The sequence below is a fragment of the Gastrolobium bilobum genome, unplaced genomic scaffold (genome assembly GCF_033153095.1).
Source record: "Gastrolobium bilobum isolate Gb01-03AN ecotype WA unplaced genomic scaffold, APGP_CSIRO_Gbil_v1 utg2911, whole genome shotgun sequence".
Classification (NCBI taxonomy): Eukaryota; Viridiplantae; Streptophyta; class Magnoliopsida; order Fabales; family Fabaceae; genus Gastrolobium; species Gastrolobium bilobum.
This window is the reverse complement of record NW_026897397.1, coordinates 100,736-115,907: the sequence shown is the minus strand read 5'-3', so window position 1 is coordinate 115,907 and position 15,172 is coordinate 100,736. Positions and strand designations below refer to the sequence as shown.

The following is a 15,172-nucleotide window of genomic DNA, read 5'->3' as shown; positions in this document are numbered from 1 at the left end:
ATTGCATTAGGACAACATTTTCTTTTTCGTTTAATGACCTTAGGCTCTCAAAGCCATAAGCATTCAATATCATGGGTTCTGACTTAGTTAATTTATTACAGAGGTTCATACTAACCAATTAAGGGTCCAGAAACTTAACCCAGGCTTCTGTTTGGGCAAAATAGCTTAAAACATGAATTTCCCAGAATATCCAGATATTCCTTGGGGATATATCTGGATATTTCGCGACATAATGCAGTTTTGCCTTTTCGCGAAGATATCCTTTCAAGATTCCATTTTTAACACTTACAGACATTCAAACTACCATTTTTAAGCACATTTAAGCTAATGATCATGTTGGTTACTTATTCTTCATATTTAACATGCCAAGGCTTAATTTTTAACATAAAAATTCAAATGGAAAGGTTGAAGCATATACCCAAGCTTCCAAAACAGAGAAAAGAGGTGATCTTGGAGCTCCTTATACCACTCTACAGTTTTGTCACCACACGGCCACGAATTTGTCTCACAAGCTTGGTACTTTCCTCCCCAAAATGCTTCTTGAAGCACCAAATGCAAGGAAAATGGCTCCCATTTACTCACACCAAGAAGTCAGCCTCTCAACACCCACAACAGAAACCCCACCTTCTCAAGAAGTGATTTTTCTCCCTCACCAAATTTGCTCTCAAATATTTACATGATTAGAGAGAAAGAATCAAGTGGAAAAGTGGTATCTTGGATGGTTTTCATGCAAGGGAGGCTATGGAGTTGTGTAGGAGAAGGTGGTAGCCGTGAGGGAGTGGAATGGTCTACGTAGAGACTTGTAGAAATTTGACCTAGGTTTATGTGCCTTTCTATTTATAGGTACACTTAATTAATCCATCGATATTAATTGTAATAGCTCTACTAATTATTTTTCTTCCAAACTTTATATTCTTGATCTAGACATTTTTCTAGAAATTTACATATTTTTATTATAAATTTTTGGAACACTTCACCGATACGCATTTATACCGCGAAACAAAATCAGTATTTGCACTTTTCATCAGAAAAGCTACAGTTTTGTCACCACACGGCCACGAATTATGCATAATCACTACTAGAAAATGTTTTTTTTTAGACGGAAAAATTCCGTCGAAAATGGTTAAAATTCCATCGAAAATGATGTTTTCGACGGAATTTTCGATGGAATTGAAGACGTCGAATATATCTTCGTGGGTAACAATTTTTTCGACGGAATTAAAGATTCTGTCGAAAATTTCGACGGAATAGTTTCTGTGGGAAATTTCGACGAAAAAATAATTCCGTCGAAAATTTTCGACGGAAAATGAATGAAATTCCGTCGAAAATTGTTGTAATGATTTTCGACGGAAAACTGATTCCGTCCAAAAAATTCGACGGAAAACGAATGAAATTCCGTCGAAAATTGTTGTAATGGTTTTTGACGGAAAACTGATTCCGTCAAAAAATTTCGACGGAAAAGCAATGAAATTCTGTCGAAAATTGTTGTAATGGTTTTCGACGGAAAACTGATTCCATCAAAAAATTTCGACGGAAAAGTAATGAAATTCCGTCGAAAACTGTTGTAATGGTTTTCGACGGAAAACTGATTCCGTCAAAAAATTTCGACGGAAAAGCAATGAAATTTCGTCAAAAATTGTTGTAATTATTTTCGACGGAAAATGGATTCCGTCAAAAAATTTCAACAGAAAATCAATGAAATTCCGTCGAAAATTGTTGTAAGTGTTTTCGACGGAAACTGGATTCCGTCGAAAAGTATAGAATTTTTTTTTAAAAAATTCTCTTTACAAAATTAATACCAATTTCTATAATTTACCTGATAAAAAATATAATCAAAGTAAATAACATATCAAAATAAAATCTTCTTAATGAATACAATAAATGCACAAAAGTCCATATCATAGATTAGGCTAAGTATAAAAAAGGGCTTGTACAATTAACGAGCAATGTACAATTAGTATATATTGTAACATGTATAAAATTAAAACAAAATTAACACATCAATACACAATGTAAAAATGACTTCATAATTCAAGAAACAATTTCCTCTAAATCATTTTTGAACTTCATATCAATACACAATCCTTCTTTTACAATACATATAATATTCAACTTCACCAAGTACCCAAACCTAAGAGTGCTAAGCTTTGCAAACTTGGAATCAGAAGCCTCGTCTTCATACACATGAATAATGATTTTAAGTGAGTGAACTTGAAATATTTCTCTCTGATCAAGGTTCGACTTGACTTGAACCCTCCTTGGCATTTTTCTCTGTCTCTGACCATCTTCTTCATCAGGAGCATTATAAAACAATTTGAAACTGTCCGTGGTGGGGGAAGTTCCTGATTAATAAAATCACATCATAATGAATCCCTAAATATTCTAATTTTGATCAAAATAACAGAAATGTAATTCTATATTGAAATATTCAAATGTTAAAGCAATATTTAGGCTCCTCCCACAATTATGCTAAGAAAAAGGCTCTCAGAGAATTCTAGCATAAAATAATGCCATATAAAAGGAAGTTCAGGTAAGAAGAAAACACCTTCATGTAGAAATAAACTTCCCAAACATATAGGTTGAAAGTCGTTGGTATATATATATATATATATATATATATATATATATATATATATATATATTGCCCATTGTTTGTAATGTTTTAGATTATCTTATTACTTTTCTTTTGAGCCTCAGCCCTGTTTCTTGCACGAAGAAAAGGGAGATAGAAATAGGCAACAAGTCAAACCATTCCCAATAAAGAGCCCAAGAGGACCCAAAAAAACAACACCCAATAGGACCTAAAAAAAACAACACCCAATAGGACCCAAAAAAAAACAACACTTAACTCGACAAGAACCCAAAATAAATGCAGGCAACAACCAAGTCATTATATACTATAATATTTAGTTATATACTATATATATATATATATATATATATATATATATATATATATATATATATATATATATAAAAGATCTATATTTCCCTTAAAGAATTATTTATATTCTAAGTGGTCTACAGTTAAGTTCACCAATAGGAACTTAATCAAGTGGGAATCATGGTCAAGATGGGTTTGACTGAATTTTGGTAGGTTTGCAATGTGTCATCTAAGTGGCCAAATGTATTCCATGCAAGCTAGGGGTTGAGAGTGCGGTGGACAAGTGGGTGACATGCAAGGGTGAGATATGTGACTTCATTAGTGTGATGGGAATGATAGGAGACCGTGGGAATGATATTCATGATGGTGAGAAAACAAATTTTTCATACTGAAGAGTAGAAAGTAATAAAAAAATTGTCCCTTTAACCAAGATATGCATGGAAATAATGTTAAGAATAAGCAATATCAAACCAAGTAAAGCCCATAGATCATAAACTTGGCCATGTTAGTAACTAGTAGATATTAACTGAAGCTACTTACTTTGTGCTTTGTAATGCGTTAAGCTCCAATTGAATTTCTTCTAGAGTCCTCATTCCTCGTCCTCAAAATTGTTATATTCTAAACCAATAAACTAAATGTCAAAAAGTGAAGTGACAATGGAAATTTAGTTGCATGATGGAAGAAAAAAGAAAACAACTGTGTTAATTCCAAAGCATACTAGATTATTAACCATCACATGCACAAAAAAACAAAGTAAAAATACTGTGATCCCAAAATGAAAGAGAAGGGTCCAATATAATAAACAAGTATGTCGATTGTTTTTAATAGCCCAAGCAACGAGGTTATGGATAGAAGCATTTAAACCAATGGTTATACTAATATTGTAAAGGAACAAAAGTGTTTTTGAAAGGTAAAATCATTAAATTAATATGAAAGTTGAAAGGATGTATGCTAATACTGTGACCATTGTACAGAAGGTCACAACAGAGGCAGTGTTGCATCTTTGAGGTGGGAATGACACAGGAGAATTTCACAAAAAAATAAAAGAAAAATAAAGAAAGAAGAATATAATATAGTGAATTCATCAAATAACAAAATTAAGACTAGAACTATACGACTGGGTGGCTTTTACAATAATTTAAAAACCGACATTGACAGAGATATATACATTTGTTAAAGGTCCCTTTTCCTTACCTATTACTTCATCATCCAAATAATTGAATATCAGGCTTCAATTAGAAACTTTGACACGAATGACAGGGAGAATCCCAAGATTGCTTTGGGTTAACAGCCACTGATATTAAATAGCCAAAGTTCTTATCCCATATCCTCAACCCCTTTGTCCTAATCCATTTTAACAACGTCAACTAGACTGTGTGCATCTGCATCAAATAGGTATAAATTAAATGGGGTCATCATTAAAGCAACATTATGTACCGAAAAGAAATTAACATGATAAAATTTGGTTACATTAAATGATTAAATTATATAAGCTTTAAAAAATATTATTAACTATAGCTTTGCAGCTAGATGATATAAGAAATCACATTTCGAAGCAAATAACATACTGGTATATCTATTAATAGGAAAAAAAGAAAAGAAAAACTCGATGTATTTTTGTTTCGATATTGTTGCAACAGAAATTGTGGACTATGGATTGGGAGGACTCTTAACCTCTTACCCATATGTATCTGAAAATGAAAAAGTCTTGGTGCGCATGAAAACCACCAGCAACCTTAACTTCACGAGTCTTGTGTTTGGAGAACCATTAAATTAGAGAGATTGACGCTCCGGAAGGCAGGGAGCTATAGCTATTCAGGTGAAAACCCAAGTACACAAAGGAATTGGGACCCATAGTACTCAAAAGTAAGCATGCTATTACTCGCCATTTACCAAAGTCAAAGCCAGTTTTACAATAATCATTGATATTCGAATAATCAAAAGTTATAAACTTCGGCAACTAGCGACAAAAAAATGAAACTCGAGGGATTGGAGGAACGAAATGAACTCACCCAGATTCCTGCCCCGAGGGAAACGGGGCATGACCCGACCTGCATCTGGAGCGATGGTTCTAGAGGGTGACCCGGATGCTGAGTTGAATCGGAGCAGGGATGGAAACCGGAGGGAGGTGGGCCTCCGTTGGACCTGATAGGGCGGAGCTTCTGGCGGCTTTGAAGGAGGAGGTTGGCGGCGGAGTAAAGGTGGTCGCCGGAATCGGGAAATGGAGCGACGTGGTTGAAGAGGGATTTGGGTGTCAGAGAAATAGAGAAGAAGACCACGATGAATGAGAAATAAAAAAGAAGGCATAGATAACTTATAAAAAAAGCGGGACCTTTTAGATTGCGAAAAATTAAAAGAGAGGGAAATAATTGGGGTTAAGAGGAAAGGTAACAAAGAGGAAAGGTAACAAAGAGTAAAAAATATTAAAATATAAAATAAAAATTAAATGATATATTTTATGCTAATTATAAATATTTTGCTAATAATATTAATTAATTTTGAGTTCATATACAAATTTATCAATAATTATATTATGTGTTAATTATAAATTTGTAATATTTTACATAATATTAAATAATTGATAATTTATAAAATGCATTATTAAATTCCTATCAATAATTTATTTATATATTTTGTTCAAATTCAAATTCTGATTTAGAATATAATTAAACATTGTTATATTTTAAGAACACTTGGTATCACAGCCTACCTCTGTGTCATCTCCGATGACAGGCTCCCTGCCCGATGGTGGCAGCTTAAAGGAAACTCTTTGAGTTTCTTCCAGAGAGAGGGTAAATATAGTAATGATATTATATGAGGTGAGTAGGAGACAAACTTCTCAAACCATGGATAACACAAACCCTAATAACTCCCAGCCTATTATGCTACAATCTTCCTTGTCCCTTCCTAAACACATTCCCTCGAAGATCTCCTCAAAAATAGAAAACCTAATAGAGTACTCTTATGTCCCTGAAGATGCAAAAATCCTTGAAATAGAATAAGAAAAAAACATCGATTTAATTTAATACTGCAGGAACGTTATAATCAACCAAAAAAAATATTTATTTTGAATTGCAGAGATTCAAATCAAGTATTACATAATTTACCAAAAAATAAAGACCGCAAAAGAAAAAATAAAATTCGTTTAATAGCACCCATTTTTCCTCTTCTTTTAAATATTTTTTTTACGGTTATCGACAGAATTATTTATCCGTCGAAAAATTCATAAATATAATTTCTTTTTTGATTTATTTTTTCTAATGGTTTTCGACGGAATTCCTTTTTCGTCGAAAATCTTCGACGGAATATGAATTCCGTCGAAAAATTCATAAATATAATTTCGTTTTTGATTTATTTTTTTCTAATAATTTTCAACGGAATTCTTTTTCCGTAGAAAATCTTCGACGGAATATGAATTCCGTCAAAAAATTCATAAATATAATTTCGTTTTTGATTTATTTTTTTCTAATGGTTTTCGACGGAATATGAATTCCGTCGAAAAACTCATAAATATAATTTATTTTTCCATTTATTAATTTTCTAATGTTTTTCGACGGAATTATTTTTCCGTCGGAAATCTTCGACGCAATATGAATTCCATCGAAAATCTCAAAAACATAATTTCTTTATTGATTTATTTTTTTAATCATTTTCGACAGAATTCATTTTCCGTCGAAGATTTTCGACGGAAAACAAATTCCGTCGAAAAATTCATAAATATAATTTCTTTTTGATTTATTTTTGTATAATAGTTTTCGACGGAAAACGAATTCCGTCAAAAAATTCGTAAATTGAATTTCTTTTTTATTAATTTTATATAATGGTTTTCGACGGAAAACGAATTCCGTCGAAAAATTCATAAAATGAATTTCTTTTTTATTTAATTTTATGTAATGGTTTTCGACGGAAATTGAATTCCGTTGAAAATTTCTCTTTTTGAATTATTTTTGTGTAATGTTTTTTGACGGAAATCAAATTCCTTCGAAAACTCATAAATATAATTTCTTTTTGGAAATCGAATTCTATCGAAAAATCATAAATTTAATTTCTTTTTTATTTATTTTTATATAATGGTTTTCGACGGAAATCGAATTCCGTTGAAAAATCATAAATATAATTTCTTTTTGATTTATTTTTATATAATAGTTTTCGACTGAAATAGAATTCCGTCAAAAACTCATAAATATAATTTCTTTTTTATTTATTTTTATATAATGGTTTTCGATGGAAATCGAATTCCGTTGAAAAATCATAAATATAATTTTTTTGATTTATTTTTATATAATGATTTTCGACAGAAATAGAATTCCGTCAAAAATTCATAAATATAATTTCTTTTTTATTTATTTTTATATAATGGTTTCCGACGGAAATTTAATTCCGTCGCAAACTCAATTATATAATTTATTTTTTATTTTTTTTATATAATGGTTTTCGACGGAAATTTAATTCCGTCGAACATTCATAAATATTATTTCTTTTTTATTTATTTTATATAATAATTTTCGACGGAAATTGTATTCCGTCGAAAATTCATAAATTTATTTTCTTTTTTATTTATTTTACATAATAATTTTGACAGAATTGTTTTTTCGTCGAAAATTTTCGACGTAAAATGAATTCCGTCGAAAATTTCCGTCGAAAATTTAGACTTTTCTAGTAGTGAATCTTTATCAAATCCATGCTCCGGCATCGATAATGTTATTTTATTAATTATTTAGCGGTGCAGGTTCTTACACTATGACCTTTGGTATGAATTGTAACAATATAAGCATAATGGTGCATTGATGTGTAATTAGTCTCCATATTCATTCTTGGAGTCCTATATAATGGCATGAACTTTGAAAAGAAATAGAACAAGAATTGGTGATATTCTCCTACTCTCTCCCTCTATTTCATATTTCATATTTCATATTTCCTATTTCCTATTTTCTCTGTTTCCAAAATTATATATATATATATATATATATATATATATATATATATTTCCTATTTTCTTTGTTTCCAAAAAATTAAATATATATTTCGTATTTTCTCTCTAAGTTTTATAACATTTCTCTACTTTCTCTTTTAGTTTTATAACATGTTATCAACAGGAGTTTGTCTCAACAACTAACTCATCATAGTTGGAAGAAGAAAGTGGCTATTGAAGAAGAAGATAGTTGAACTTAAAACAAATTATTGGAAGAAGAGAAATCAATAGGTAAGTGAGCAAAAATTACGTATTTGAAGAAGAAATTTGAACTTAAAACAAAATTATTGGAAGAAGAGAAATTATTAGGTAAGTTAGCAGTGAGCAAAAATTACGTCAAAGAAAAAAGAATTTGTGAGTTGATCTCGTTTGAGGGAGAGGGTATATATTGACGCACAACAAAGACGCTTTTGGTTGTCCCAACACTAGACGTGGTACCCAAACTACCACGTTCAGACGTAGTACCCATACTACCACGTTCAGACGCGACATAATACTTGATACCAAATGTGATATCTAACATACCATGTCTGAATTCAGTGACATTAGTACCGTGTCGTAATGTATTAATATGGTAAAAAATTTGACTAATAAATTAATCTAGTCAAACTTTTTAAAAATGAACTTAGTACGATCAAAAAGCCATATATATATATATATTTGGCGTCTGTGACACAACCACACTGAGCCATCCATGATTTTGCAAAAGTAAAAATGCTTATGACATATTTGAAAGTAATTATTACTAGTATATTGTCTACATTATAAACTCCTCTTCGATAATAAGTTTACAAAATGAAAGTTGTTAGTAACAAAGCACGTATTTTCTCACCTGAACCAAAATGTTAGTAGTTCACTTCCACAAACCATCGTCGTGGATATGGACCGAAGCATTCTCTATTTCAATTACAAATTACCAATTACCTAATTTTAGTTTTTCATTTTTTTTGAGTTCAGTTCATATAAAAACATTGCTATCTATAACACGTTGTCTCATATAATAATTTTATATTTTCCCAATTACAACTTTTATTCTTCACTCTAGAAATCCAAGTACCACTAGCACGCTGAAAAATCTCAAACCCAATTTGGTTCAATTGATCAAACAAAATTGTAATCCTCTCTAATTGTGATAGATATCAATTTTGTATAATTATAACATATAAAAAAGAGGAGTAATGGAAACAATGCAAATGAGTCACGACAAAGATTGGTGCGATTAACAGGAAGGAAATGAATTATTCTATAAATATTTGAGTAAAAACAACATCTCATGATCTCAGCCATAATACATACACTTGACTAAATAAAATGTAAAATTGTTTCATTTAAATAGAAAATTTCCACACTAAAATAAACAATATTGTACGGAGCAAGTTTTTGGAAAGTGATAGAAACTGTATTTTAGAGAAGCTACACTGGATTTCTCCATCTTCCTTGTCTAAAAGACACATTCTTATTCTAAAACTCAATTACAATAATTAAGCAGCTATGTATTATTAATGTGACTCTCTCTGGATTAATGATTAATATCCTGTTATTTGCATCCCAAATCTCGCTTCAACATATATCTGTACGTAGAATTATGTATGAATATGTCCCAATTAATTTTTGTTGGGTATCTCGGAGATCTCCATAGCTTCCTTGAATATGTCTTCAAAGGCCTTCTCCACAAAGCCCTTGAATTTCTGTTCATCTATGAATCCCTTTAGTGTTCTCAAGGTGATTCTTAATACTCTCTCATAGCTCATAATTGTAATGTTTACATTCTGCAATCATACGAGTAAGCATGTTATCGACTATATATCAGAGGTCGTAGCCAAACTTGTTACTCTTTCAACAAGTGTTGCCAAGAAAAGAAAGTGTCTAGTGAAAACAAGAGCAAAGAGAATATAATGAAACTTTAAAAAAGAAAGATACCTGAGGTCCACCAGTCATGGTGAAATACAAGCCTTTTATAGGATGATTTGCCAAAGCCATTTGTTCTACTGGCCCAAGTATGTTTGAGATAACAATACTAGAGTTCCCAAGAGTGTTGTAGAGTGTTTTACCTACAGCCTAAAACACCAATACAATAAATCAGAGAAATTGAACAGAATAAAGCAGAGAAGCTGTATACCTTACTAAAAAGGCTGACTCTCTGAACCAATTAATATAATAAATTAAATTACACATAAATACGTACCTCGGGTCCTCTTAATTTCATCTCAAGATCCAAGAACAAACCTATGAGATAAACACTGAAAGAACGTCTCTTCCTCTTGATTAGTTTACGGGCATTCCAAACAAACTCAAGAGGGTTGGAGATTCTTGATTGGCTTAGCTTAGGTATTGCTACTTGCAAGAAAGAAATTTTATTCCCCCAAAGACCTTTGGCCTCAGGTTTTTGCATTTCCTTGACTGATTGGTAAGCTCTAATATTTCTTGTATTGAGCATTACCACAGCTGTGGAATTGGAAGATTTTGTCTTCTTGTTAATCTCTTGCATGTAAAGCCGAATCCCATAGAAGACGATCCCGGAAATCACATCATTTATTGTCTGCATTTGTACTAAACTGTTTGAGTAGCAGAAATCGGTATGTTTGACTTTAGAAGTGTAGTATGTTAATGGAATATAGTGAGACAGAGATATAGACCTAAACTCAAAACAAGAGTCACCGCAAGTGGCTGAGAATCAAGGGGATGAGTTGGGAACGATGGCTTTTGTGGCTCTATAACAGAGGTAACAGCAAAGTAAATGAGTGTGCAAAACTTGTCTCTTCAATGGCGCTAAAGAAAGGAATACATTGCGGATATATTTACAAATTTTTTTGTTTACAAACTCTTACAAACTACACTAAGTATGACCGGTCATACTTTAATCATGCAATGTACGACCGGTTGTACTTAAAGTAATTTGAAAAAAAAATTTGTAAACATATCCTATTCCATATATATACATAGAGGGGTTAACATTTCTTACTACTTGATATAAGCTTATTTCAAGTTACTTTTTTAATTACGTATTATGAGTATTATTACATAATTATAATTATGTGTGTGTGCGCGAAAAAGATTCTCCAATCGTAAGAAAGAGTAAGCCATAGCTTATGGCCCCACTAGGTGTAAAGCAAGCATTCTCATTTGGTGCATGTGCACGCGGAATGAGATTAGTATTAAAATAATATTTGTCTCACTTTAAAGATTGAGATAGGTAATCTTTAATATGAATTTTAGTAGCCGCCTAGTGGACTGAGCTTGTGTGGCCGATCAAAAACCTATAGTAATAATAATAATAATAATTAACCTAGTTTAATCCGTCGACAAAATTAACGTAGCTTGATCTAGCTAATCTTACCACTCCAAGCTTTGACTTGATTCCTTTGATATGATCAAGAGATAATGATATGCTTGACAAGGTAAAAGGCTGAGAGTCAGTTCCTTCATATCCAGACCTTATGGGTGTTATGTCATCTTTAGTCATTTTTGCCTTCATTAAGCTGGACCCAAAATCTGATATGGAGCTAAAAAAGGAGGAGATAACTGAAGGTAACTTCTTAAACAAGCTTTTCTTTGCATATTGTGAATGTGATTGTGTTCTTGAAGGAAAAGATAGTGGAAGAGAAGGGTCATCAGCTCTTTGTAAACAAGAAAGAAGAGCACTCATGAGGGAATAACCATCTCCAAGCGCATGATGAAGTTTGAAAATTATGGTGCCAGCAGCATTGCTTGTTGGATACTTGATGACATGGACTTCCCACAGTGGTTTGTTTTGAGGTGTTCTTTCTGTTAGAATCCTTGACACATAGTCACTAAGATATTGGTCATATAATTCAGATGAAGTGTTTTCAGGAAATATTGGAATCTTTACATGCTCTTCAGGCTTCACTTCAACCCGTTTCCATCTCATTTTACCATCTCTGTCTCTGACCTGTGGTAAAACACTCAATTGAATAATAAAAATTAAGAAATGGTCAATATGATGAATTGTCAAGTAGCTTTATGAAATTTTTTGGTAGTTTTAGATAAAATGCAAACGTAGTACCATGATAGAGGAGAAGCGTGGGTTGATAGGGAGGAAGACATCCTTAAGCAAAGTTATAGCTGGTAAGTCATCAATTGGAATTGCTATTTCCAGAAAGCTAAAAACATAGGAACAAAACACTGAGCTGCTGAAATATTGTCCTGGAGGACTCACTGGCTCTTGAAGCTCTTCATAGAAATTGTCCATTATGCTATTGTTTGTGTGTTAATGAGAGACTTGATGTGGGACTTCAATGAGGCTAGCCCAGAATGATGATATATATATACGGGTAATACTTTTCTTATGTTACACAGGAGAGAGAAAAGAGTTGGAAGTGAGAAAAAAAAATCCTTATGAAACCCATTTAAAAAATGTGAGTGTAGGAGATAATACTTTTCTTATGTAACATAACAAAAGTATTACCCTATATATATATATATATATATATATATATAAGGAAAATATTATCTTATGCTGTAGGAGAGTATTTTTCTCTCCTACACATACATCGACTTCCGTGATACTTTTTTTTCTTTTTTTCTTTTCTTTAAGTGAGTGGGTCCCACTCATAACTATCTCTATGACATAAAAGAGCTTCTCTTATGTCACATGAGATTAATAAAGCCCATATATATATATATATATATATATATATATATATATATATATATATAGCAGTACATTGTATAAATTTAAATAAGACATAAAACTGTCCTTATCTTGTGAGAGAAATGATGTTTGCACACTCAACAAATTATGGTTTTGGAGTTGGAAGATAAGGACAGTTGCACACCTAACAAATTATAGAACTGTCCTTAAGATGAACAATCTTTATGGTTTGGAGTTGGAAGATAAGGACACTTGCACACCTAAGAGATTAAGTTTTTGGATCGATACTGAGTCTTAGAGAATAAAGAAAATTTTATTAAAAGAGTTGCTTTTAACATGTGTAACACCCGGCCGCTTCAAGAATCAATCACTATCTCTACATATTAATACGAGACTTTTCAGTGTGTTTTTTTCTCACTCGCACACTTTCCGGGAAAACTTCCCAGGAGGTCACCCATCCCAGAATTGCTCCAAGTCAAGCACGCTTAACTGTGGAGTTCTTTCGTTCCGGGCTACCGAAAAGAAGATGTATCTTGTTAGTATAGGTAGTACCAATTAATTCTTATAAGCTATCCCAAACCGTGCAATCTCATACCTGCACAGTCTTTGGAATTCCTCTCTTTCGAGTGTCGATTCGATTCATTCATGCATGTAACCCCACACTGGAAGCCTGTCAGGAGCCGCTCCTTGTCCATGTCTCTTTGCACCGGCGATCACTTCCCGCCCTCGTCAGCGCTTGGGATGTTACATGCCCACCATGGTCTGCCTGGTTCGTCCTCGAACCACACCGTACTGGAAGAGAGGCTCGGCTCTGATACCACTTGTAACGCCCGGCCACTTGCAAGAATCAATGACTGTCCCCACACACTAACACGAGACTTTTCAGTGTGTTTTGTCCTCACTCGCACATTTCCCGGGAAAACTTCCCAAGAGGTCACCCATCCCAGAATTGCTCCAAGTCAAGCACGCTTAACTGTGGAGTTCTTCCGATCCGGGCTACCGAAAATTAGATGCATCTTGTTAGTATAGGTAGTACCAATTAATTCTTATAAGTCATTCCCAATTGTACTGTCCCATACCAGCACAGTCTCTGGAATCCCTCTCTTTCGGGTGTTGATTCGATTCATTCATATACCCCCGTCCCTATAGACCTGCCAGGAGCCGCTCCTTGTCCATGCCCTTTCGCACTGACGATCACTCCCCGCCCTCGTCAGCGCCCGGAATGTTACAATATGTAACTAACGAAACATTAATCAAGTAATGGATGAAGTAGTGGAGAAGAAATTTGAAAAAGAAAATGCCTTAATACCATCCCAGTTGAAGCTGTCAAATTAAGAGGATTCCATTAGCGAGAGTTAGGTATTTAACTAGAATCTCAGCTTAATTCTTTTTTTTTTTTTTTGGTATTTAGCTTAATTATTTTCTCTTTCTATCTATTGTTTTCTTTGTTCGAAAATTTGCAATTCAAAAGTCTCCTATCAAATTCTAAGCTGTTTATTTGTGTACGTATTTTTAAGGGGAAACAGTGTTTTTTTAATTAAAAATATGTTTAAATTTATCTAATAATTAAATAAGTTAAACAAAAGCTCACAAAAAAAAGGTTAAACAAAATAAAAGCCTAAAATGTTCTCCCCTATTTTTCCCGTAATTTTAAATAAGTAGTTTCTTAAAAAAAGCACAGTGCATTTCCTGCACAAACACCCACAAATTTTCATTTCTCTCTCTTCGTTTTATTTTCTCTCTCTGCTTTTCTTTGTGTGCAAGAAATGCACTGTACATTTCTGTCACATAACCAATATAAAGACCAATTTTAAATAAATAGTTTCTTAAAAACTAAAAAAAGTACTAGCAGAAAAGTTAAATCGTATAAATATTTTTTTTTATTTGTCCATTCACACTCTTCAAAAATAATAATAATAACACAACTTAACTCCCCATGTACAGATCACCATGCATGTGGTGGAGGAGTGGCACATTAATTGCTAATATCTGTCACATGTACTTTTTTTTTAAGTTTATTTCTAAAATAAATAAATAAGACGTATTTTTGAAGAATTTTTTTTCTCCCGTAATATGAAATGATTTTATCTCTTACAATTAAGGATGTAAATAAGTTAGGGTAAGCTAGATTTTGTCTTAAATAGGTTAGACCTGTATAAAATACTTTAGACCTAACTTGACATGTTAGCCTTATGTAGGTCTTAGTTATAAGTATGCCCTAACCTATATTTAAAAAATAAAAAGCCTTCGCCTAGGCCTAAGCCTATTAGCTTGTTTAAGCATATTAAACATTTAATTATTAAAAAATTAACTAAAATAATATTACTTTATTATTCAAAATTATTAAAATAATAATTTTATTTATTTAATTTAAAATAAATAATATGATATAAGTCATCTTGTAGACTTAAAGGCCTGGCATGTAAAAAAAACCTACAACCTATTTTCTAAATAATTTTTCTAAAAGCCTAAACGTGCTCTATTTGATTATACACAATAGACCAAACCTGACTTGATACAGGCTAGGCCATAGGTCTTTATAGGCCGATCTAACCCATTTACACTTCTACTTGCAATTGCAACCTCAAAATAATATCGTTTTGAGATTTAGAAAAAATAATACATGTTATTTTAAAATTTTATTTTCCCATAATATCATAAATTTTATCAAAATACTTTATATTTCCTTTTTCTAAACCTCAAA

At 32.3% G+C, this 15,172-nt stretch overlaps 1 protein-coding gene and 1 long non-coding RNA gene across 2 annotated transcripts; both read right to left on the bottom strand.

Moving 5' to 3' along the window:
- Window positions 1-1,987: 1,987 nt before the first annotated feature.
- LOC133306573 (uncharacterized) lies at window positions 1,988-5,142 on the bottom strand. Its single transcript, XR_009750921.1, has 4 exons — window positions 4,897-5,142; window positions 4,079-4,266; window positions 3,425-3,502; window positions 1,988-2,342 (listed from the first exon to the last, which is right to left on the bottom strand). It is a non-coding gene; the product is annotated as an uncharacterized LOC133306573 (long non-coding RNA).
- A 3,991-nt stretch (window positions 5,143-9,133) lies between these two features.
- LOC133306576 (wax ester synthase/diacylglycerol acyltransferase 4-like) lies at window positions 9,134-12,111 on the bottom strand. Its single transcript, XM_061506896.1, has 5 exons — window positions 11,881-12,111; window positions 11,194-11,766; window positions 10,042-10,395; window positions 9,777-9,914; window positions 9,134-9,625 (listed from the first exon to the last, which is right to left on the bottom strand). The coding sequence occupies exons 1-5, from the start codon at window positions 12,064-12,066 to the stop codon at window positions 9,461-9,463; spliced, it is 1,416 nt and encodes a 471-aa protein (XP_061362880.1). The 5' UTR covers window positions 12,067-12,111; the 3' UTR covers window positions 9,134-9,460.
- Window positions 12,112-15,172: the final 3,061 nt, after the last annotated feature.

What these genes read in the sequence shown, in the direction of transcription:
- LOC133306576 (XM_061506896.1), bottom strand. Translation starts at nt 12,066, where the DNA reads ATGGACAATTTCTATGAAGAGCTTCAAGAGCCAGTGAGTCCTCCAGGA. An exon ending in CACGCTTCTCCTCTATCATG is followed by an intron (nt 11,767 to 11,880) that starts GTACTACGTTTG and finishes GTTTTACCACAG; the next exon opens with GTCAGAGACAGAGATGGTAA. An exon ending in CCATGACTGGTGGACCTCAG is followed by an intron (nt 9,626 to 9,776) that starts GTATCTTTCTTT and finishes GTATGATTGCAG; the next exon opens with AATGTAAACATTACAATTAT.